Below are 24,291 nucleotides of genomic sequence, written 5' to 3'. Positions count from 1 at the left end.
TTTTATTTTTTATTTACTTGAGACAGAGAGAATGAGAGAGACAGAGAGCACACGAGAGGGGGGAGGGTCAGAGGGAGAAGCAGGCTCCCCGCCGAGCAGGGAGCCCGATGCGGGACTCAATCCCGGGACTCCAGGATCATGACCTGAGCCGAAGGCAGTCGCTTAACCAACTGAGCCACCCAGGCGCCCGAAAAAGAGCAAATGTTTGGTAAACAAATGTTTGCTGGGCCACTCAGCAACAGTGGGACATAGAGGACTCTGATCAAACGGCCCTTGCTAGGTTCCTCTCTGCCCAGCATGCCTGGTTCAGAGTATACTGTAGTTTCCTATGGGGATAGCTCTCTTCCTGGAGCAGGGCCTCTATCTAAATTTGTTTTAGACAGTTGAGGGGGAAGTAAAGAGCTTTTCCTGAATCTGCTGGAGGTTTTTGAAATTTTGTTTTCTTTTTTTCTGATTCTGCTGGTTTTTGATTGCTTTTTAACTCAGAAATAATCTTCATGCTAAAGTGGCCCATCATGGGGCAACTTGCCTGTGGCCCCTGCAGTTGAATTATTCAGACTTTCTTTCATGCCTGGTACCTGAATATATTTTGGTTACAGATACACTGGGACAATAAAGATGTTGCTTTAATTCCAAATGGGATCTCTGTACCTGTGGACCAAACCAACAAGTAAGTTTTGAGACTCAGAACATCTGCTATGAATACACGTAACATGTTTGCTATAATTTATACATATATTTTAGCTTCTCAGGTGATCATTTTAGCTCTTCATCTCTGAGAAAGATAAAAAGGTTACAGGGTAAGAGAAGGGGAAAAAGGAGTCAGGATTAAATATTCCCTTTGCAGAACTTTTCACTAGTTATTCATTTAACAATTATTTTTGAGCCCTTCCTCTGTACCAGATCCTATTCCGGGTGTCAGAGATACAGCCGTGAAACAGACAGACAAAACCTGGAGCTTAAATTCCAGTGGGGCAGAAAGACCATATATAAACAAATTATTATGTAATAGGATGTCATATAAGGAGGAGCACCGTGATAAGAGTTAATTAAGAGATTTACAGTAGTGTTATGCTGGAGCCAGCTGGCATCTGCTTGTGAGAGCTGACTGTTAAATTTTCAAAAATGTTGAGAGTTTATTATTAAAGTATTAGTAGCATGAAATCAGCCATGATGGGAATATTTACACCACAGAACCGGCAAATGCTGCAAATGAGGGTCCGCTTCCATTTTCTTCTCTTTAGAGAACTGGTTGTTCACCATTTACCAGCACACCACTGGTTCCAGGGGATGGCAGAATGGGGTCAGATAGGACAGTCCTAGTGGATGGTCCATGAAGCTGCTCAAAGGGTGGGAGACTATCATGTTTCTGGTGGCTGTGTGGTGGAAACAGCTCCTCCCTCATGGGGGGAAAAGACAGACTTTTGCAGAAATCATTTCCACACGGTGACACATGTTATGAGAGAGGAGGGAGAGGTGAACAGAGGACCAACCCTGAGGAAGTCATGTTGCTGTGGACCTCTGATGGTTGACAGAAGTCAGCACGTAAAGAAGGGAGCATGCCATGGCCTAACTGTGAGAGACAGGGAGCCCCCAGAGCTGAAGATTGGCCCGGTCAAAGATTCAAATGCCAAGTGGGAAGAGGCTGCTGTGTCAGGCAGGAGTCAGATCAGGGAAGTTGGGAAGTTACCCTAAGGGCAATGGAAAGAAAGTCTTTGAAAGATTTTAAGCTGGAGAATTACATATTCAGATGAGTGTTTTAAAAGTATCTCTCTTGGAGGAAAAGGGCAGCAAAACAAAGTGTCCTTCTGCTTCATACTCCAAGGTTCCTTCCTCCAGCTGACCACAGGTTTTTACTTCCCTCTGAATAAAATTTTTTTTTTTTAAGATTTTATTTGACGGAGAGAGACAAAGTGAGAGAGGGAACACAAGCAGGGGGAGTGGGAGAGGGAGAGGCAGGCCTCCCGCGGAGCAGGGAGCCCAATGCGGGGCTCGATCCCAGGACCCCAGGACCCCAGGACCATGACCCGAGCTGAAGGCAGACGCTTAACGACTGAGCCACCCAGGTGCCCCTCCCTCTCAATACTTTACTTTTCTTTCTCAATAGAAATGGGAAAAAGGGCAAAGTAGAGAATATTTTAGTCAATGGCAAAGTATGTTATGGGCTTTTTTTTTTTTTTTCCTCCCCTCAAGGAAAAAATATGTTTCTGCATGCATTGATTACATTTTCAACACCTCTGTAAAGGCAGTTTATGAGGAATTTCAGAGAGGATTTTATAAAGTCTGTGACAAGGAAATACTTTTTAAACTTTTCCATCCTGAAGAACTAATGACAGCAGTGGTTGGAAATACTGATTATGACTGGAAACTGTTTGAAGAGGTTGGTGATAACTAAAGTGCCCCTACTTCTTCCAAACAACTGTATATTCCCCCTAAAAAACATTTTTCTCCCTCTTTTTCTCAAGAATTCACGATATGTTCAAGGATACCATAAATCACATCCTACTATACTGATGTTTTGGAAAGCTTTCCACAAATTAACCTTGGAAGAAAAGAGAAAATTCCTCTGTAAGTATTACTAATAGATGGATTTATAACTATATAGCTTTTTTTTTTAAGATTTCATTTATTTATTAGAGAGCGAGAGAGAACACAAGCAGGGGGAGCGGCAGGCAGAGGGAGAGGGAGAAGCACGCTCCCCGCTGAGCAGGGAACCCGCCACTGCTGGATCCCAGGACTCTGGGATCATGACCAGAGCCGAAGGCAGATGCTTAACCAACTGAGCCACCCAGGAGCCCCTATAATTACATGTCTTCTTAAAAGATAAATATTTGTGGGGGCGCCTGGGTAGCTCAGTCGTTAAGCGTCTGCCTTCGGCTCAGGTCATGATCCCAGGGTCCTGGGATCGAGCCCCGCATTGGGCTCCCTGCTCAGCGGGAAGCCTGCTTCTCCTTCTCCCACTCCCCCTGCTTGTGTTCCCCCTCTTGCTGTGTCTCTCTCTTTCAAATAAATAAAATCTTTAAAAATAAATAAATAAAGGGCGCCTGGGTGGCTCAGTTGGTTAAGCAACTGCCTTCGGCTCAGGTCATGATCCTGGAGTCCCTGGATCAAGTCCCGCATCGGGCTCCCTGCTCGGCTGGGAGTCTGCTTCTCCCTCTGACCCTCCCGACCCTCCTTCCTCTCATGCTCTCTCTCTCTCAGTCTCTCTCTCAAATAAATAAATAAAATCTTTAAAAATAAATAAATAAATAAATAATAAATATTTGCCATTAAGTCATTATTAAATTTTTTTTTTAAATTTATTTAAGTAATCTCTACACCCAACATAAGGCTTAAACTCATAACCCCAAGATCAAGAGTAGCATGCTCTTCTGACTGAGCCAGTCGGGCACCCTGCCATGAAATCATTATTAATAGTGGGTCACATGTGTCAACAGCCAAGCCAGGCTTCCTAAGCCAATGTTCTTTCTCTTATGTAAGCCTGGTTTCCCATTTAAAAAAAAATGATAATAAAAAAGATACCACTAGTTGCCTCCTAATCAAGCCTTTACTCTCACATTCCTATCTTTATTTATCGAAGTCCTATGGAATTAGGACTATGTATATTTCTCTAATACTATTTTAGAAATAATACCCATAGCAATGACCACTGATGATAATACTAACAGCCTTGATAATGTGTGCCTACTCTATGTCAGGCATTGTAGTGACAACTTCCTATCTGTTACCTCCCTTTATCCTAAGAGCCGTGTTTTGAGGTATGGTACTTATTTTTTTTCTCATTTCAGATCTAGGGAAAAGAGGCTTGGTACGTTTAGTAGCTTGCTTATATTCAGACAGCTGGTGAGTGTAAGGAACAGATTCTGAACCCAACAGGCTGATCCAAAGCCAAGGCTCTGAACCACTAAACTGTAGCCTTGTGGTACAAGAACTTCTCTTGGTGGGAACCGTAAGGTTTCCCTAGGGCAGATTTAATGACTTACTCTCTCACCGCCTGTCCCATTTTTCAGTCATTATGGAGATACACATCTTGCTATTTTTGTTGCTCCTGAGGACACTGGAGGACAATTCCAACTTCACAAACCTGAACTACTTCTCCACAAGCCCAAACTACCTGTCTAATCTTCTCTCTTAATGGGAGACTTTTGCTTCAGCCCATTGATTCCACTGTCTATGTATTCAGTGCGTTTCCTTACATCTTCCTACCTCTGGGTTTTTCTTGGGCTTTCCCCCTCTGCCTTGAAACCTTACTCAACTCCTTTCCTGGAGAACTAACTAGCCAGATGTGACGCCTGTAGTCTCCCTGCTCCCCCAGCCGGGTGCCACCTTCGTTAGCTTCTTCATCTCAGACGTCCTAGTTAAGCTAAATGAAACTTCCGTGTATCTTGCTCTTCTCTTTTCATGTACATAGTTTTCCCCAATTAGACCATAAACTCACTGTGGACCAAGACCAGATGTCATGATTTTTCTGTGTTCCACATGGCCCTGGGTGGTTCTCTCGACACAAGGGTACTCAGTAATATTTATTGAATGAAGTGATTCATTTCTTCCTTTTCATTTTATGTTTTGCTCTTTCTATGAAATATCTTAACCAAAATTTATTCCTTTCTAGTTTTTCTTAGCGGAAATGACAGGCTGCGTGTAAGTGGCAAACAGGAAATAGGAATCCTATTTCGCTGTCCTGAAACTTTCAGTGAAACAGATTACCCAAGAGCGCTGACCTGTCATAATATTCTGGACCTTCCTAAATATTCTACAATGGAAAAAGTGGAGGAAGCCCTTCAAGTAGCCATCAACAGCAACAGAGGATTTGTCTCTACGTCATAGAGCAACAGTGATCCGGAGAGTTTCAGTGAGGCCTCAGAGCCTCAGGCCCTCTCTTCGACTCTTCTGTTCTTCCTTAGGTCTAAGTAGCACAAAGGGTTGATAGGTTTTAGGTAGAATTAGTTGACAAATGTCGGGATAAACAATAAAATGATGAATCAAGAATGATTAAAAAAAAGTAATTTTTAAAAATGAATCAACATTTCTTGATCCCTAAATTTGTTATCAGAATGTTTGCTTTTTACTGAATTATTCCTGAACAATAATTATCATTTAAAAATAAGTTGAATATTAAAAGCTAACATATTTTTTAAAATATTGTATATCTAATAAACACATTGTCTGCAAATATGAAAGATATGCTGAAGCTTGAAAAAAATAAAAATAATTCAACATGTTTTTGAGGCATGTAAATGTGTATTTTATATTCTAGAATGTCTCCAGAATTTTGATTTTAGCCAACTGCTGAGTAATGTATTTGAAAAATCTAAATGTTAAAGGATTCGTTAATTCATTGAATAATTACTCATGCTCAATACTGTGTTCCAAGAATTATTCTAAATGCATATATCATTATTTTGGTTAAACACTGAGCCCAACCAGGAACTCCTGTCTATTGGTAGTTGGAGAAAATGAAGAACATGAAATATGTCTTAGAAATGTGGCTACGGAATGAATTACAGGAGAGAAAGAAATATGGCTGTAAATGGCCAATTAATTTTGTAGACCAGATCTATCTTATATTAAATTTTAAACTGTACGCTATTCTTTAAATGCCTGTTGTGATGGCAAACCATACAGAGAAGCCTTATATCGGTGGCACTTTTGGAAAGGAAAGACCATGGGGTGTAGTCCATGGTGGGGTGGTGATGTGGAAAGAGGGCAGAATCACCAGAGGATAGACAGAACAGAGATAGAGAATTCACTAAGGACACTAGAATGTGAGGTGGTCCGTAGGAACACAAGCCCCAGGGAATCCTCAGATTTATTTTTGACACATCTGGTTTCTATAATAAATGGAATGGAGGCCCAGATGTATTCTATTTGAATTTTAAGGGAAAAGGTAACTTCTAAATCTCAGGGATCCCTAGGCATTTGATTTAGGTTGTATTTTTCGGGCCTTTCAACTCCAACATAAATTTTTCTAATGCAAATAGATGAACAATACTAAACATTTAGGGAAGACAGTGTAGCAATTCTTTTTTTTTTTTTTTTTAAGATTTTATATATTTCAGAGAAACAGAGAGAGAGAATGAGCAAGGAGAGCGGCAGAGGGAGAGGGAGAAGTAGAGTCCTTACTGAGCAGGGAACCTATGCAGGCTTGATTCCAGGATGCTGGGATCATTACCTGAGCAGAAGGCAGACGCTAACAGACTGAGTCACCCAGGCACCCCTAGTGTAGTAATTCTTTACATACTCTTTCAGAAAACAGAGGAAGAGGGGTGCCTGGCTGGCTCAGTCAGAAGAGCATGCAACTCTTGATCTTGGGGTTGTGAGTTTGAGCCCCACGTTGGGTATAGAGATTACTTAAAAATAAAATCATAAATATTTAGGGATGCCTGGGTGGCTCAGTCGGTTAAGCGTCTGCCTTCGGCTCAGGTCATGATCCCGGGGTCCTGGGATCAAGCCCTGCATCGGGCTCCTTGTTCAGCAGGGAGCTTCTCCCTCTGCCTGCAGCAATACCTGCTTGTAGTCTCTCACTCTCTCTCTCTCTCTCTCTCTCTCTCTCTCTCGATCTCGTGCTCTCTCTCTGGCAAATGAATAAATAAAATCTTTAAAAAATAAAGAAATAAAATCTTCAAAAAAGAAAAAGGAAAACACAGGAAGAGGAAACACTTCCCAATTAAGTACAATGTTGGCATTACTCTAATGTCAAAACCAGACAAAGACATTACAGGAAAAGAAAACTACAAATATCTCTCATGAACAGAAACACAAAAAACCTTTCCAAGATTTTAACATATCAAACATATCCAACAAAATATAAAAAGGATAATACTTTGTGGCCAAGTGGAGTTTAGTCCACAAATGCTCTTAAGAATCTATTATATCATGAGAGACTATGGACTCTGAGAAACAAATTGAGGGTTCTACAGGGGAGGGGAGTGGGGGGATGGGTTAGCCTGGTGATGGGTATTAAGGAGGGCACGTTCTGCATGGAGCACTGGGTGTTATGCACAAACAATGAATCATGGAACACTACATCAAAAACTCATGATGTAATGTATGGTGACTAACATAACATAATAAAATTTAAAAAAATCTATTATATCTCACTGTAATAAGACAAAGAAAAATCACATAATTACCTCAATAAAGGCAAAAAAAAATTTGATCAATTGCAATAGCCGCTCATGTGTGATATTCTTAGCAAACTAGGACCAGAAGGAAATTTCCTCAACCTGATAGAACCTACAAAGAGCTAACCTTACACTTAATGGTAAGAGACTAAATGCTTCCCTACTAAAACTAGTAACAAAGCAAGGTTGCCTCTCATCACTTCTAGTACAACATTGTACTAGAGTACTAGTCCATGTAAGAGGGCAAAGAAAAAAAGAAAAGGCATAATGATTGGAAAGGAAGGAGTAAAACTATCTTATTTATAGACTACATCGTTATCTGCAGAAGATCCTAAGGGATCTTAAAAGAAAACAAAAACCTACCAGAAGTATTAATATAGAAAAGTCTCAGGATTCAAGGTCAATATATAAAAATTAACTGTTTATATATATTAACAACAGTCATAAGTTGAAATTTAAAAAAGTATTTGTAATATCAAAAGATAAATATTTAAGGATAATTTTAACAAAACACATTAAACTGTACAGTGAAAACTAGAAAATACTGCTTAAAGACATCTTTAAATTAATGGGGAAGGGCACCTCGTGGCACAGTGGGTTAAGCCTCGAACTCTTGGTTTCGGCTCTGGTTGTGACCTCTGCCTCTTGAGATGGAGGCCCTCATCTGGCTCTGGGTTCAGCCCGGAGTTGGCATGCACTACCCCCAACCCCCTGCGTGTGTGTGTGTGTGTGTGTGTCTCAAATAAATAAATCTTAAAAAAGAAATTAATGGGGAGAGATATGCTCAAGGACCCAAGAATCAATATTATCAGCACGTCAATTCTTCCCAAACGGATTTAATTTAGTGCAATCTCAAAATCCCTGCAGTGTTTTGTAGATAGTAACAAACTTATCCTAAAATATATATGGAAATGGGAAGGACCTAAAATAGCCAAAACAAACAAACAAATAAATATAATAGACAAAACAACACCGAAGAAAAGACAATGGTGGAGCATTTGAATCAAGTGATTTTGAGACTTAATTATAATCTACAGTAGTGAAGGCAGTGTGGCCTTAAGAGTAAAAATAGACATATAGATCAAGGGGACACAGTAAAAATTTGTCCAGAAATAAATTCAATTACACATAGCCAACAGAGTTTTCACAAAGACCCTAAGGCAATTCAATGGGGAAAGGCTAGCTAGAACAATTGGAAATCTGTAAGGACAAAAATGAACCTCTATCCTTACCTCACACCATAAAGAATAATTCATTTGAAATGTAACAAAGACCTAAAACTATAAAACTTGTAGAAGATAACATAAAAGAAAATCTTTGGGGGCGCCTGGGTGGCTCAGTCTGTCGGGTGTCAGCCTTCCACTCGGGTAATGGTACCCGCGTCCTGGGATCGAGCCCCACATCCTGCTCCGTGCTCACCGGGGAGCCTGCTTCTCCCTCTCCCTCTGCCTGCCTGTCTGCCTACTTGTGAGCTCTCTCTCTCTCTGTGTCAAATAAATAAATAAAATCTTAAAAAGAAAAGAAAAGAAAAGAAAATCTTTGTAACCTTGGGTTAAGCAAAGATTTCCTAAGACAAAAGAAAAAAAAGAAAGGCATTAACTATGTAAAAGAAAAAAATGGATAAATTGCATTGAAATTAAAAACTTCAGCTCTTCAAAAGACAATAAAATTTAAAAACAAGCCACAGATTGGCAGAAAACATTTCAAAACATATTTAACAAAGGGCTTGATATATAACATAAAGTACTGTAATATATATAAAGAACTTTGAGGTACTAAGCAAATTAATAAATGGCAAAAGATACGAATAGACACTTCACCAAATAAGAGACAGAGATTAGCACTAATAAGCATATGAAAAGATGCTTAACATCATTAAGCATTAAGGGAAATGGAAATTGAAACCACAGTAGGACACACGTACAGACTACTGCAACTGCTATAATTACAGAGACTGACAAGAGCAAACGTCATCAAGGACATAGAGGGACTGGCACTCCCATAAATTGCTGGAGGGAATGCAAAACGACATAGCACCTTTGAAAGATTTGGTCGTTTCTTACATCATGCTCATGCATGTATTTACCATACGATACAGCAATTCCATTTTTAGGTATTTACTCACAAGAAACGAAAGCACCTATCCACTCCACGACTTGCTCCTCTAGTCACCGTAGCCCCAAACTGGAAAGAACCGAAATGTCCGTGAACTGGTGAATGGAGAAACAGCTGATCGCTGTATACTCATCTGTCGTAATAACATTCAACGATAACTACTGACTGACCCACTACTGACGGAACACGGGATTAATCTCAAAAGCATTACGCTAAATGGAGGGAAAAAGCCAGACACAAAGACTGCACAGGTTTGACTCCATCTGTACGGAATTCTCGAAGAGGCAAACTGTACCGACAGGAAGCACATCAGCTGTTGCCGGGCACCGCGGTGTGGGCGGAGGGACTGACCGCGCAGCTCTCGATTTCAGTCTCCTCGCGGTCGTGGGGCGGAGCCCGAGACCGAAAGCTTAGCGAGCTTTCCTTACCACAGTAGTTCCTGGAAATTCTGCAAGTCGGCCTGTGTCAGTGCTCCTCCTAGCGGAACTGCAGTGTTTCTTCCAAGGCCACCAGGTCCAGGCGTTCAGGTGGCCACTGCTCGCCGGGGGACACCCCCTCAGCCCTGCCCACCCACCTCGTCATCGGCCAGCACCCTGTTTACTCTGGCAGCCTTCCAAGCCCTCCGTGACGCGCTCGAGTTTCCCTTTCCCTTCCCTTTTCGATTCCGCCCCCTTCCAAGCACAACGGTTTCGTTTCCTATTGGAACTGCGGGCTCCGCCCCCAATCAGCACGTTGCGAGCCCGGCGTCCCAGCGGGGGCGGAGTAGGGGAGGCTGCGGAGCCTCGACGCCACTGCGCTGTCCGCCGCCTCTGGCTGAGCGCCGCGACGCCGGGGTCGGTTTTCTCGGGAGCTCCGTCTCCTCCGAGGTCCGGAGAGCCGAGGCGCGGCCGTAGAGCCCGGGACAGCGGCGATGGAGCAGAGGCCGCGAAGGAGAGCTCGGGGCGGCGTGCGCCCGGTCCCCGGGCCGGTCCCCCCGCCGCGACCCGCAGCGCCGCGGCGCTCCGCGGAGCCGCCGGGCACTCAGCTCTGGCTCTTCCCCAGTGCCGCGGGCCTCCGCAGGGCGCTGCCCCAGAGGACCGAGGCGACGCGTCAGATGTGCTGCACGCGCGGGCGCCTCGTGGTGTTGGAGCGCGGCGGGGCCGGCGTCGAGGTCCACCAGCTGCCGGCGGGGAGCGAAGGCGCCAAGAAGCCGAGTGAGTGGGGCGGGCAGTGCCCCCTCGGCCCTCCCGCCTCGGGCTGGGGGTGTGAGGGTGGGCGGCCGGGGGCCCCAAGTGCAGCGCCTGCGGAGCGGCCCGAGGGTGGGTGTGGCGGTCCTTCTCTAAACGCGAAGGGAAGCTCAGGAGGAGACCCGACGCCGCAGCGGTCTGCGGTGGCCGCAGAAACGCGCCGGGCCGGGTGGCTTTTGAATCTCGCACGTGCGAGCGCCTGAGGTCTCCCTTATCCGCGTTCCCAGTTGGCGCGGAGTTTGCAGGATGGTGGTGAGAACTGGGTCGCGCACTCTGCAAATAGCCCGTGCGGAGGGAGCGCGCGTGCAGGCAGCATCTGCTTAGCCAGTCCGCCGTTAGCACTGGTTTCTGTTGAAGTTTACTTTTCACTTACTCCTCTTTAGAACACAGCGGCTCCGATTTTGTGACCCTTTGGAAAATAGAGTTCTCTTGTTCTCAACGATAATATCTTATATATGCAAATAATTTAAAGAATGCTTTCAGTTGCACTTGTCCGCGGTGGCAATCTCCGTAGATGAGGTCAGGAACTGTGGTTCCGATTTTAAAGGTGGAGGAAAGCAAATGGCCATTCTTAATCTTGGGAAATTTTGTCCGTCTGTTGAGTGAAGAAAATGGTATTTTACTGGTCGTTATGCTTTTAACTCGGGCGAGGTCGAGCATCTTTTTTTTCTTTCTGTTGATCGTTTGCATTCCCTTTTTGGTGACCTGCTTGTTCATATCTTAGACTGGCTTTTTTTTTTTTTTTTTTAAGATTTTATTTATTCATTTGACAGAGAGATAGCGAGAGCAGGAACACAAGCAGGGGGAGTGGGAGAGGGAGAAGCAGGCTTCCCGCGGAGCAGGGAGCCCGATGCGGGGCTCGATCCCAGGACCCTGGGATCACGACCTGAGCCGAAGGCAGACGCTTAACGACTGAGCCAACCAGGCGCCCCTCTTAGACTGGGTTTTTTAAAAATTTGAGTTGTAATCTTTTTCTTATTTATTTGAAAGAGTTATTTGAACATTGAGTAAGAATAGCACTTTGTCCAGCATCGACGTTGATGTTTTTCCCAACTTTGATGTTATTTTAGTCTCCTTAATCTTTTCTGTTAAGGCTTATGGATTTTGTGTTACAAAGCTATCCACACTCAGGTTTTTTGGTTTTTTTTTCTGTTTTTTAATGTACTCATCTTTACAGCAATTTAAGCTTTTACTTACTTTTTTAAGTAGGCTCCGTGGAGCCCAACGGGAGGCATGAACTCTTGACCCTGAGATCAAGACCTGAGTTGAAATCAAGAGTCTGGGTGGGGCTTACCCAACTGAGCCACCCAGGCACCCTTTATGCTTTTATTTTTAAAGTTAAAATTTTGGATGCACTTGAAAATTATTTTGATTTAAGGAGGTCGGGGAACCTAGATTTATTTGTTTCTCCAAGTGTTTAGTCTGATGTCCCAGTACCTTTTTTGAGTAACCTTTTTTTTTTCCTCCCTGCTCCTTGAGTAACTTTTTTTTTTCAACTGATTGGAAATGCTGATCTCTGAAAAAGATGACTGTTTAACCATTTCTTCTTCATTACCAAACGGTTTTGGTTCTCAAAGCATTTCTAATATGAAGATTTGTGCTTGGAGATTTTCACATGAATAAATCCTATTTGGTTAGGTTAGAACCGAAAAGTAAAGTCCCACATCCAATTTTTGTGAACAGATTAAATGAGATAAGCGTAAATGGTAACTGTGAACAATTTTTAAATCTCTTTTAGGAAGGGCTAAATATGTAGCAGTGCCAATAAAAATTATTTTGACAGCAGCCTCCTGAAAAATTAGTCCTCAAACACAATTCTTCCTTTTAAAAATAAAGAACTTGGCTTCTTTGTGGAGCAGTGAGGAGAGTTTCATTATTATTATTCGTTTTGTATTTGGAAAGAGTATATCTCAAAACACACAATATATATTTTCTCCTAAAATGAGTTATGTCATCCAGATACGGTTATATTTTCTTATAGACCTTTTCATTTCTGTCACTTCAAATGTAATTACTCTGTCTCAATTTATTAAACAGGAATCTAAAAGCAAATATTTAATTGGTTATTTTTTAAACTATATTGATTTTGTTTTATTTTATTTTTTTAGAGGGGGGAGGGACAGAAGAAGAGGGAAAGAAAGAAATGTAAGCAGGCGCCACGCTTCTCCATCTCACAACCCTGAGATCATGACCTGAGCGGAAATCAAGAGATAGGCTTAACCGACTGAGCCACCCAGGTGCCCCAAAACTATATTCAATTTAAAACAAAGTATGAGGGGCGCCTGGGTGGCTCAGTCGTTAAGCGTCTGCCTTCGGCTCAGGTCATGATCCCAGGGTCCTGGGATCGAGCCCCGCATCGGGCTCTCTGCTCGGCGGGGAGCCTGCTTCTCCCTCTCCCACTCCCCCTGCTTGTGTTCCCTCTCTCGCTGTGTTTCTCTCTGTCAAATAAATTAAAAAAAAAAACAAACAACTTTAAAACAAAGTATGAACAGTGCTTTCCCAAATTGAAAAAAATCCATGGGTCAAAACAATAGTCATTGCTAATTGCTCTGCTTTTGTTCTTGAATTTTTCTTTAAAGAGAGGTTCATGTTAAATCAAAGGTTGTCTAGTTGAAATTTTTTTCCAGGTGTTTTAGTGTATTATAATGAAATAAATAATGATAGTGGGTAATAACCAGAGTTATGATAGTTCCTGATTGGATTTGCTCTGCAGAGTGCATTAAATTAGGAAAAAAAATGAAGATACATTCCGTGGACCAAGGAGCAGAGCACATGCTGATTCTGTCCTCAGATGGAAAACCATTTGAGTACCACTATAGCACAGAACATGCAAGGTAGGGAACTTTTTTTTTCTTTTATTAGAAGTTATTTAAAATGTACTCAAAAGGCAATCATAATTTTTGTATTATGGTTTTATATTATGCCCTGCTTTACGTAGTGGCTCTTAAGTAAACAATTCTGAAATGACCGGTGAATTCCATCAGTGAGCTACAATCAAGTTAACTTGTCCCGTAGACATCGGGTCTTGCTTTGACATTTATTTATTTATTTTTAAAGATTTTTATTTATTTATTTGACAGACATAGACACAGTGAGAGCAGGAACACAAGCAGGGGGAGTGGGAGAGGGAGAAGCAGGCTTCCCGCCGAGCAGGGAGCCCGATGCAGGGCTTGATCCCAGGACCCTGGGATCATGACCTGAGCTGAAGGCAGCTGCTTAACGACTGAGCCACCCAGGCACCCCTTGCTTTGACATTTAAAAGAAATGGTTGTTAGTCTGCCTCACCCCAAATTGGACCTCCACATTCATTAATTCATTTACCCCTCATAATGAGTTAGATTATCAGAAATAAAAGTTTTCGACATAGGAGAAAAATACATTATCATGGAATGATTTGTGAGACTTTTTCCTAGTAGATCATGTGAATTAGAACTTATTTTCATCTTGTGTTATTCCTGTATCATACAATTATTGTTTGCAAAAGACACTTGGAATCATCCTAATTACAATTATATAGTGCACATTATTTTCCTTTTAAACCACCAATTAAAACACATGTAGTATTTTTTATAATTTTAGATGTACTGAATGTGAAGCAGTAAATTTAAATTTTTCCTTGAGCTTCAATCCCAATTAAATACAGTTAGTTTTAACATCGATGTTGCGACTTCGATTACGGTGATTGACATAAAATATATTTTCTTTCATCAGGTTTCAGTGCATTTTACAAGAAAAAAGTATAATTCAGATCACATGTGGAGATTATCATTCTCTTGCACTCTCAAAAGGTACTTTTCTGGAATACTGTTTTTTAGAGGGAATAAATGTGTATATATGTAGACCTAGTAGAATGTATCTGCTTCACTTTGTAACAGACAAAAATAATGGTTTTGAATTTGATATGGTTCAGGACACTTGTACTTTTTTTTAAAGTAAGCTCTAGGCCCACCATGGGGCTTGAACTCACAACCCTGAGATAGAGTCAGTAAAAAGTCACATGCTCTACCATCTGAGCCAGCCAGGCACCCCAAGGCACTTGTTAGAAAATAAGAGTAAATTTTGGATGTATAAAATCTTTAGGATTCCATATTTACTGTTCCTACAATGTACTCTGTCAAGTGACAAAACTAAAGCGATTTAGTAAAGAATTTGATACCCTTTGTTCAAGGACAAACAGCCGATGGATTGGGAGTACAGTGCATCACGAACAATGGAGCATTCTGGGAGGATTTTGAGCAAGAGTGAGTTTTCTAGAGCATTAGAAGTCAAAGTGCAGAAATAGGCATGATTGGTTGGGGTTGTATATCTGACCTTATTTGGAAAGATCAGGGAACAAAGAAGTAAGTGTACAGCCCAGAGTTGGCTTGTTGTTTGGGGATTGGCTTATTGGATAGATACATGGTGTTTCTGTTCAGGTAGAACATTTAAAGGAACATGTAAGTTGGTTTGCTGACATGGCACCCTGGGCAGGAATGGCTCCATCTTGACCCTGGAGATTTATTTCAACAGTTCCATGTTTCTGTTTTTCAAATAAGAAACAATGAAAATATTCTTAATAATCAAAATCATTCTGGAAACAGGACCAAGCATGGGCTACCCTTTCCTAGAAACTTCTTGCCTTTTCCTAGTGCTCTTTCAGCTTCCATGACAAGAGCTTAGAATCTCTTGGGTCTGTTCTTGTGGCCAGTTTGCAGGCCTCTGATGTGCTCGCACATTACCATTTGAATTCAGGGATTCCCCAGCTTTTATTATTTCCTACTTCTTATCAGACATTATAATGGTGGGAAATTGAAACAGTGAATACAGATTATTTCCTAAAGAAGCTTGACCATGGAGGAATAATTATAACAGGACGGTGATAAGTGGAAATTCAGGGTCAAGGAAAAAAATTTTTTTAAAATATGTAGGACAGATATAAACAAACTAAAGGGAAACTGGGATAAAAGGGAAGTAAATAATCCAGAACTTGACCTGTGTTGAAGGCCCTGTTGAAGTTTGAGAGTATGAACTTGCATTGGAAAAAATTGGCCTGGTTGTTTGACTTTATCCATTCATGAACACACATTTCATTTTGAGTATCTAGATTGATTAACTCAACAATTTATTTCTTTTACACTAATGGAGCCCATCCCTGTTCCTCCTGTGATGCTTTTTCGTGGTTCTAAAGCAATCACTGAAGAGTAAAGAATCTCTTTAATGTATACATTTTCCTAATTTCAATAATGGTGGTAAATTATTTCAATTACAAAATGTAATTTTTCAGGCTAGATTATTTTAAAAGGCCGTTGAGTATCAATTTTGTCTTAAATTTAAAAGGAAACAGCTCTTAGCTATCCTTTCTATAGGTACTTCTGTTAGATAAAATATTTCTTGGTTCTTAAGAAAAAAAAAAAAGGAATGCAGGTGAACATGAAGAATCATATGAAACTAGATACTTTGAAGAAAATACTGATTCCTTCTTAGGGGTGAAAAGTGGCCCACTGGTAATATTCTATCTACATGGAATCTTAGGGAAAGGGCTAATGCCAAGGAGTTTCTGCCATTTAGCCCCTAAGCCTGTCCCTGTTTTCCTTCTATTCTCTGTCTGCCTGATTTGTGCTGGTCATGTCTGACTACCCCCTTGATTAGGAAGAGCAGTCCGATGGTGCATCAGTTAGCATAGAGGGCAGCCCACAGTGGTAGAAGGAAGATAGGGCTAGAATCAGAGCAACTTGGGCTGGAATTCCAGTTCTGCCATTTCCTATGAAGTGAGCCCACTTTAACCCCTCTGAACCTTGGTTTGCTCATTAGTTAAGTTAAAAACAATTACAGCTGCTCTGCAGAAGAACAAGGGTTTGAGAAAAAAGGTTATATCTATCTTGACCCTGGAGATTCATTTCAACAGTTCCATGTTTCTATTTTTCAAATAGATTGAAAAGGTTATAAAGGTTATAAAGATAAAACAGAAGCCTAGAGTCTAATGATATGGGGGCAAAAGAGATATTCAGAGTTTATTACCAGTAAATCATAATCTAGGAAGAATGAAAGTTGGGGAAGCAAGAAAGAATTGATCATTTCATCATTATATTCCTGCTGGCTGGTAGACACATGGTAGTTACATTTGAAGGAGAGGTTCTGCCCCTTACCAGATTCTGCACAGTATCTTACAAAGGGGTGCTCAGTAAGCATTAATTCTCTGGTACATTTTTTCAGACTCAGATATAGTCAACTCCATTAGATTACACCTAAGAACTTTTACTGAAAAATATGCTTCATGTGTTCAATTAACAGAGGAAGATGCAGACTCTTTCAAGATACTCTGCTGTAATTTCAAATGTATACATTTAGAATCTTCAGGCACATGAACAGAGTGGGTGGGCAGAAGGAAGACATTAATTTTAGGTTTTACTTTCCCAGATGTAGAATGTTTCTGGTTTTCATGGGCCCATTTCTTGAATTTGATTATAATATGTTCAGGTAGCTTCATTCTACCCTTCTTTGTCCGTTTGGGCTGCTGTAACAAAATACCATAGATTGGCTGACTTAAACAGCAGAAATTTCTTTCTCCCAGTTCTGGAGACTGGAATTCCAATTCAAGGTGCCAGCAGATTCAGTGTCTGTGTGGGGGGCCTATCTTCTTACATGGTGGAGAGGGCAAGAGAACTCTCTGGAATCTCTCTTATAAGGGCATTAATCTCATTCTTGAGGGCTCCATCCTGATGAGCTCAGCTAATCCTAATCATCTCCCAAAGGTCCACCTCCTAATACCTTCACTTTGAGGGTTAGGATTTCAACATACATACTTTTTGAGGGGGACATGACCATTAAAGAAGCCCACGATCTAGTGATGTGGGGCAAAGGCGGGTGTTCAGGGTTTATTGCTGGTACATCACAATCTAGGAAGATAAGATTTGGGGAAGCCAGGACATAAACTCTACCCTTTGAGGCAGGAGGTAAGGAAGTACTGCTAAAGAGAAGATTTCTTCTAGTTTTTCTGTCTCAGACATAGGGGAAGTTGAATGTAAGAGACTGATAGTATAGTATGGATAACATACATAATGCTCTAAGTTAATGTCTCCTGCACTTTAAACTTAATAAGGCAGCATTTTGTTTGTTTATGTCAAGGTGGTGAGCTGTTCGCATGGGGACAGAATTTACATGGCCAGCTTGGAGTTGGAAGACTGTTTGCCTCAATCCCCACACCACAGATTGTGGAGCACCTGTCAGGAGTCCCCTTGGTTCAGATTTCCGCGGGAAAAGCCCACAGCATGGCCTTATCCATGTCTGGAAACATTTACTCATGGGGAAGAAATGATTTGGGACAACTAGGCCTGGGCCACACTGACGGTATGGAACCATATTTTCAAGTTCACATTATCAGATATATTTGTCAGATAAGAGATGAATTTAATACAAGCCTCCCTGTCAGAAATGGTTCAGATCTTCACGGTCATTGGTGCTGTTCTTCCTGGTTATCTCTGTCTTCAGGGCAGAAGCAATCTAGGAGACATGCATAGTGTGGAAGTTGTTGCTTGGTGCTGTTCTTCCTGGTTATCTCTGTCTTCAGGGCAGAAGCAATCTAGGAGACATGCATAGTGTGGAAGTTGTTGCTGTGAGTGAGATATGTGTCAGGGTTGTGTGGGCTATGGGAAGGAGCATTGCACTGATTGGAATACCTGGACTCTGCTTCCCACTTTGCAGTTAACTAATGGCAGGGCCTTACTAAGTCACTTAACTTCTCTAGGCCTTATTTTCTTTTTCTATGAAGTGATGCATTTGGATGAAATGACCTCCGAAGTGCCTTTGCACTTAAATGTCTAATACAAGTATATCCATATTAGGACAAAAGGATACTAATGATCTCTTTAAAAACTCACATATTCTAATCTTAGTCTATAAGGTATCAATTATATCTGTATACACAGATGTGGAAAAAAACCTGTAATTGCCACTATCGAACTACTTTCACAAAGCAGATGGCAAACTTTTTTTTTTTAAAGATTATTTATTTATTTATTTGAGAGAGAGAGAGCACATGAGAGGGGGGAGGGTCGGGAGGGTCAGAGGGAGAAGCAGACTCCCTGCCAAGCGGGGAGCCCGATGCGGGACTCGATCCCGGGACTCCAGGATCATGACCTGAGCTGAAGGCAGTCGCTTAACCAACTGAGCCACCCAGGCGCCCTGGCAAACTTTCTTATGATCCTGAATACCCTCTTGGAGTTTTTAGGAGTTTTTAGGTATGGCAAATTGCTGCTTTATCAGCTGTAGTAATGCACCTGTTTTCCCCTGGGTTACTGGGTCATATACTGCATCTTTCCCCGACGTGGCCCAATGCTAATTACTTAGAAGCAACCACAGTCAATGTTAGAAAAATATTCAAAGCAGGGAAAGGAATAAAGAAGTTAAACTGTTTTTGCTGAACCTCTAAGTGCTTTGACAAGGAAATCGTGAGAAGAAAGGAGAGGTAGTATAGGGCAGGGACACTGTAGTAGAGAATTTAAAAGAAAAGAAAGAATCTTTATGTTCATTAAAAGGGTGATTTTAGATGGGAATTGGAAATACCAGATATGCTGCAATTAATCAAGTTAGGCTAACAGGAGAAGAGTGGGTTCTGGGAAGTGGCTTGACACTTTCACATGAGTTCTGCTGTGTGTGGCCCTTTGACCACTGCCTCACCCCCAGTTTTAGGCCAAAATAAATGTACCAACACAGAGGCCTTTCTTGTCAGAAGGTGTTGGGAACTGTGCTGCCAGCTGAGAGACAGTCCAGGTATGTTCCCAGTAGCACGGAACTCCAGCATCCTCTTTGGATCACGTCAGCTGTTCTTTTCCTTGCATAGGTGAAGATTTTCCTTCCCTTATTGAACCACTGGACAATCAGAAAGTTGAATTTCTTGCTTGTGGTGGCTCTCACACTGCCCTGCTCACAACGGTGCGTGTATCCTTGACTCCGATGGTAATTCTGGAAGAACTTTATAGTGGGGAAAGCACAAAATACCTGGGTGTGGGCACTTAGTATTTCCCTGAGAAGAAGGGTGACTTCCCACATGCAGGATTGTCCTACTGATAATTTGGGGGCTTTGCTTTGATGGTCTTTTTTTTAAAGATTTACTTATTTTAGAGAGTGTATGCACATGAGTGGGGGAAGGGCAGAGAGGGAGAGAAGCAGATTCCTCTTAGTGCAGAGCCCAATGTGGGGCTTGATCTCATGACCCTAAGATCATGACCTGAGCCAAAATCAAGAATCAGATACTTAACCTACTGAGCCACCCAGGATCCCCTGATAGTCCTTTTATTAATTCACTTATCAGTGAGTAGTCCTTTTGTTAATTATTCAGTAATATCGCTGAATTCAGTAATATTTTATTAATTATTAAGTAATATTGCTTACTGTTGTATTTTTCTAGAATCTGATGAGAAGTTTTCTTTCTTTAGGATGGGCTGGTATTTACTTTTGGTGCTGGAAAATATGGGCAACTTGGTCACAGTTCCACACAGAATGAATTAAGACCCCGTTTGGTGACTGAACTCGCTGGGAATAGGGTGACCCAGATAGCATGTGGAAGGTAAGTTGTAATGTGTCCGTGAAAATTGATGAAATCAATACCATAAATTTAGATAGGTGGTTTAATAAAACTCCCATCAGTTTTTGTTTTTTTTTTAAGATTTTTATTTATTTATTTGACAGAGAGAGACACAGCAAGAGAGGGAATATAAGCAAGGGGAGTGGGGGAGGGAGAAGCAGCCTTCCCACCGAGCAGAGAGCCCGATGCAGGGCTTGATCCCAGGATCCTGGGATCATGACCTGAGCTGAAGGCAGATGCTTAACGACTGAGCCACCTAGGCGCCCTCCCATCAGTTTTTTTGATTGAGATAAAAGTATCAAACATTTTCACATGGATGAAGATGCTTAATTTACATTATTAGATAATAATCTTTATTTTAATATATGTATTTGTTTTCATTGGCTTTTTTTTTTTTAAGATTTTATTTATTTCAGAGAGAGAGAGTACACAAGTGGGGGGAGACAGGCAGAGGGAGAGGGAGAAGCAGGCTCCCCACTGAGCAGGGAGCCCGATGCGGGGTTGATCCCAGGACCCTGAGATCATGACCTGAGCTGAAGGCAGATGCTTAACTGACAGAGCCACCCTGGTGCCCCTTCATTGGCTTTTTAAAAAAAATATTTATTTAAATAATCTCTATACCCATCGTGGAGCTAGAACTCCCGAGATCAAGAATTGCATGCTCCTCAGACTGAGCCAGGCAAAGCATGCCCTGCATTGTTTTTTTTTTTTTTTAATTGGAAAATTTATTCACTTTCTGTTGCCCCTTTAGTGAAAAAGCTTTGTAACTGTTCAAACACACTTTAACCTTTAAGAAAAATAGGTTATTTATTTGGGAAAAAATAAACATGAATCACAAAGGATTATTCATTGATGTAATGACTTTCTCACAACCCCTCAGACGCCAACATACTGTTAATATAATTCTTTCAGAGTGATCACAGTAGAGGATAAGACAAAGTCAGTGGTGGTTTGAGTAGAATATTCTGATAACTTTGATTTTTCACAGCCTTTTTTTTTTAAGTAAAAGTAGAAAAACTTGCTCAAACTCCTTGGCTTACTTAGTTATTCCTTGAACATCATTCAGTCCATTTCTCACCAGTGGGATTTTGGGTTGTGAGGTTAAGAAATCTTTTCAATCAGATACTCTTCTTTTGGGCAATTCTTCCTTATTAAACAAAAGCAAATTCAGGCTCTTATCTGAATATTGGGTTCATGTGTTTGTTTACCAAAATCGTTGTGTAAAAAATTCATGTATGTACTTTTCAGTCTATAGACCTATTATTTTATGATCCTGGAGTAAAATTACATATATGGATTTTATTAAAGTAGACCAGATTATTGGGATGGTATGATTCTCTGCATTCAAGGGAACATTACCACCACCTTGGATTTTTAACATTCTTTTAAGTAGCATGTATTAGAAGAGGAGTCTCACGTAAGAGATAGCTTAATACACACCAGGGCAGTTCCCCTACTAACAGGAGAATTCACTGGAAAGACACTCAGAACTCACTGAAAACTGTTAAAGTCAGATTCCCATTTATTATAAGAAATGGATACAAATTAGAACCAGTCAAAGGAAGTGATGTATAGGACAGAGTCTAGGAGGAGTCCAAACAAGGAGCTCCCGCTGTCCAGTCCCCTTGGAATCATGGATGGGATGGTATTGCCTCCTCCCAGCCCAGAACATGACAATGTGTAGAGTATTGCCATTCAGGGAAGCACACCCAAGTCCAGAGTTAATTGGGGTTTCATTGCTTAGTCCTGATTGATTGGATCATTGCCTCTGGCAGTAAACTGTACATCCAGCCTCTCCCTCCCAGTAGGGTTGGGCTTCCATTTAGCCAGAGGGGCCCTTCCTGAGCCACCTGGGTCAACTGTAGGTGTGATCTCAGGAGCTTGCCATGAATAACAAAGACACTCCTATCACCTGGGAAATTCTAAGGGCTTAGAGGTTACCTCCCAGGAACTGAGGACAAAGGCAAATTCTTTACTTAATGCATTCTAGAATGGGAGAGGCCATGGAGCCAATCAGTAAGGGAATCATTATGGGTAAGGTCTTTGGGAAATAGAGGGAGCTCAGAAAGGATCACCTAATTCCATTTTAGGAATTAGTTTCACTCACCGGGTAACCTAATTTCAGCAGTTTACCGTGTTGCTGCATACTCTCTTCATTGTAGATAATTGAGAATTGACCGTATGTGCTTTTATTTAATAGGCGGCACACACTTGCCTATGTTTCTGATTTGGGGAAAGTCTTTTCTTTTGGTTCTGGAAAAGAAGGACAACTGGGAAACGGTGGAACACATAATCAGCTGATACCACTTCCCATGAAATTGCCATCAAATGAAGAACTCAAATTTGGTAAATTTTGTAGGAGCACAGGATTTGGCATAAATACCACTGTCAAGAAACTGATTTTTCTAAGGGTGTAATGTGACAAGGAAAAAAAATGTATGACTAAGAAGGGAGTTTTTCTAAACATTGGTTTCATTTTTTTACTTGTAAAGAACTTAAAATATTCAGTATAATTAATGAAGTCAGAATAACCATTAGCGTTCTCTTACCCTTCAGATTAAGATTAATGTGGACCTAAAATGATAGAACATAAAATAGATGATATGGATTCAGAGGTATATGCCACAGGAGACCTATTAATTCCGTGGTGATTGGTTTTCACCTGGTAACTGACTCACAATCACCTAAACCCCCGAGAACGATGAGCAACTGATCTATGCCAGGCACTGTAACTGTGCTTAGCCCTTACGTGTGTTATCTCACCTGTCCTTTAACAGTTCGGGGAGATGTGTGCTCTCAGGCTCATTTTACTGGAGGGTACAGAAACTTGGAGGGTGAAAGGTTAGCCAGTTCTTACAGCCAGTCAGTGGTTTGGCTAGATTTGAACTGTGGCCTGAGCCACACACAGCTCCAAAACACTCTGCTATTGAAACTGTCTCAGAGTACTTTGGTTACATACTTCTGAAACCTTAGTTGGTGACCCAAGGTACCAGAATTCTCTTAAGTTCTTCTGGGAAAATGAACAGTAGGGTTATTTCTTTGAGCAGTTCATATATTTGATTTCTTACAACCACTTAGATTTTTGAAGTACTTATTTACATTCTTTATAGCCAGTAGTTACTGGTTAGATCTTGAGTTGTAGAATATGGCTTTTGGTAATGAGAGCTGAATTAAACCAGGGATCAGCTAACTAATCAAATACTGGTTTGACTATTTTATATATAAGCATTTACATTAATTATGTATGTCAGACTGATGTCACCTGTCAATCTTGTAGATCGCCTGTGTTTGCCAGCTAGACTTTACTCTGAAGGAAATGTATATTTCTGCTTCATGGGTGGGAAATGTGTTGAGTCTTTGTGTATCATAAAGAGAAAAGGACTAAGTTTGAGAAGAATCTGAAATGATTTAAATTGAGTGTGCATGTTTGTGCCAGTCACTTTCTGCACTCTTACTTTCTATGTCTCCCTTTCAGAAAGCCGTACTTCAGAAAAGGAGTTAATATTGATTGCTGGAGGGAATCAAAGTATTTTGCTCTGGATGGGAAAAAAGGTAAAAATAGATCTCTAGATGTTTTATAACTTGGTATTTTAAGCAAACTGAAGGGTTTCAGAATCCAAGTGTGGTGAATTCCAGAATCATTTAGTTCCTAAACTGACCTTTAGGGAATAAACATGGATCCTTTATTGTCAAAAATACATTAAGTATTGACTCAAAGAAATCAACAGATTTGTCTCTGGTAAGTGTCAAATCAGATTTCCTTAGATCTTTCCTTTGCCCTGCCAATGGTATTAGGTCGGTATCCTAGCAAGCCATCAGGTTGACATTCTAATATGATTTTGCTGGCCAGTACTAAAAAAGACCCCAGGTTCACGGGCCTGTGAATCATGAGTTCATAACCTCCTCACCCTACTTTGCTGAGGCAAACCAAGTTCCGCCCACTCCTACACAAAGGATCTTCCCCTTGAGGCTGCTCATTTTATTTTATTTATTTATTTATTTAATTAATTTTTTTTTTTAAAGATTTTATTTATTTATCTGACAGAGAGACACAGCGAGAGAGGGAACACAAGCAGGGGGAGTGGGAGAGGGAGAAGGAGAAGCAGGCTTCCCGCGGAGCAGGGAGCCCGATGCGGGACTCGATCCCAGGACCCTGGGATCATGACCTGAGCTGAAGGCAGACGCTTAACGACTGAGCCACCCAGGCGCCCCCTTGAGGCTGCTCATTTTAATCTGATTATATGTGTAGGAACTGCTGAGTGTT

At 41.3% G+C, this 24,291-nt stretch overlaps 2 protein-coding genes across 4 annotated transcripts in view; both read left to right on the top strand.

Annotated features, from left to right (window-relative positions):
• Nucleotides 1–4,970, top strand: part of HERC6 (HECT and RLD domain containing E3 ubiquitin protein ligase family member 6) — a 55,713-nt gene extending 50,743 nt beyond the window's left edge. Inside the window, exons 20-23 of one of the 2 annotated variants that reach the window (XM_035004534.1) lie at nt 600–670; nt 2,194–2,380; nt 2,466–2,568; nt 4,613–4,970. In XM_035004534.1, the coding sequence (XP_034860425.1) occupies nt 600–670; nt 2,194–2,380; nt 2,466–2,568; nt 4,613–4,827 (576 nt within the window). In that variant the 3' untranslated portion in view covers nt 4,828–4,970. The remainder of the gene's footprint in view (nt 1–599; nt 671–2,193; nt 2,381–2,465; nt 2,569–4,612) is intronic. The other variant, XM_035004535.1, reaches the window with a different exon arrangement.
• Nucleotides 4,971–9,995: 5,025 nt separating this feature from the next.
• HERC5 (HECT and RLD domain containing E3 ubiquitin protein ligase 5) overlaps nt 9,996–24,291 on the top strand; it is a 44,580-nt gene continuing 30,284 nt past the window's right edge. Inside the window, exons 1-8 of one of the 2 annotated variants that reach the window (XM_035004531.1) lie at nt 9,996–10,432; nt 13,179–13,299; nt 14,177–14,253; nt 17,570–17,791; nt 19,284–19,375; nt 19,879–20,009; nt 22,228–22,373; nt 23,503–23,579. In XM_035004531.1, coding sequence (XP_034860422.1) covers nt 10,150–10,432; nt 13,179–13,299; nt 14,177–14,253; nt 17,570–17,791; nt 19,284–19,375; nt 19,879–20,009; nt 22,228–22,373; nt 23,503–23,579 — 1,149 coding nt within the window. In that variant the 5' untranslated portion in view covers nt 9,996–10,149. The remainder of the gene's footprint in view (nt 10,433–13,178; nt 13,300–14,176; nt 14,254–17,569; nt 17,792–19,283; nt 19,376–19,878; nt 20,010–22,227; nt 22,374–23,502; nt 23,580–24,291) is intronic. The other variant, XM_035004533.1, reaches the window with a different exon arrangement.

The sequence above is a fragment of the Mirounga leonina genome, unplaced genomic scaffold (genome assembly GCF_011800145.1).
Source record: "Mirounga leonina isolate KUSES-001 unplaced genomic scaffold, KU_Mleo_1.0 Mir_129, whole genome shotgun sequence".
In the NCBI taxonomy this organism is placed as follows: Eukaryota; Metazoa; Chordata; class Mammalia; order Carnivora; family Phocidae; genus Mirounga; species Mirounga leonina.
The sequence above is the reverse complement of the archived record's forward strand: the minus strand, read 5'-3'. Positions and strand labels throughout refer to the sequence as shown.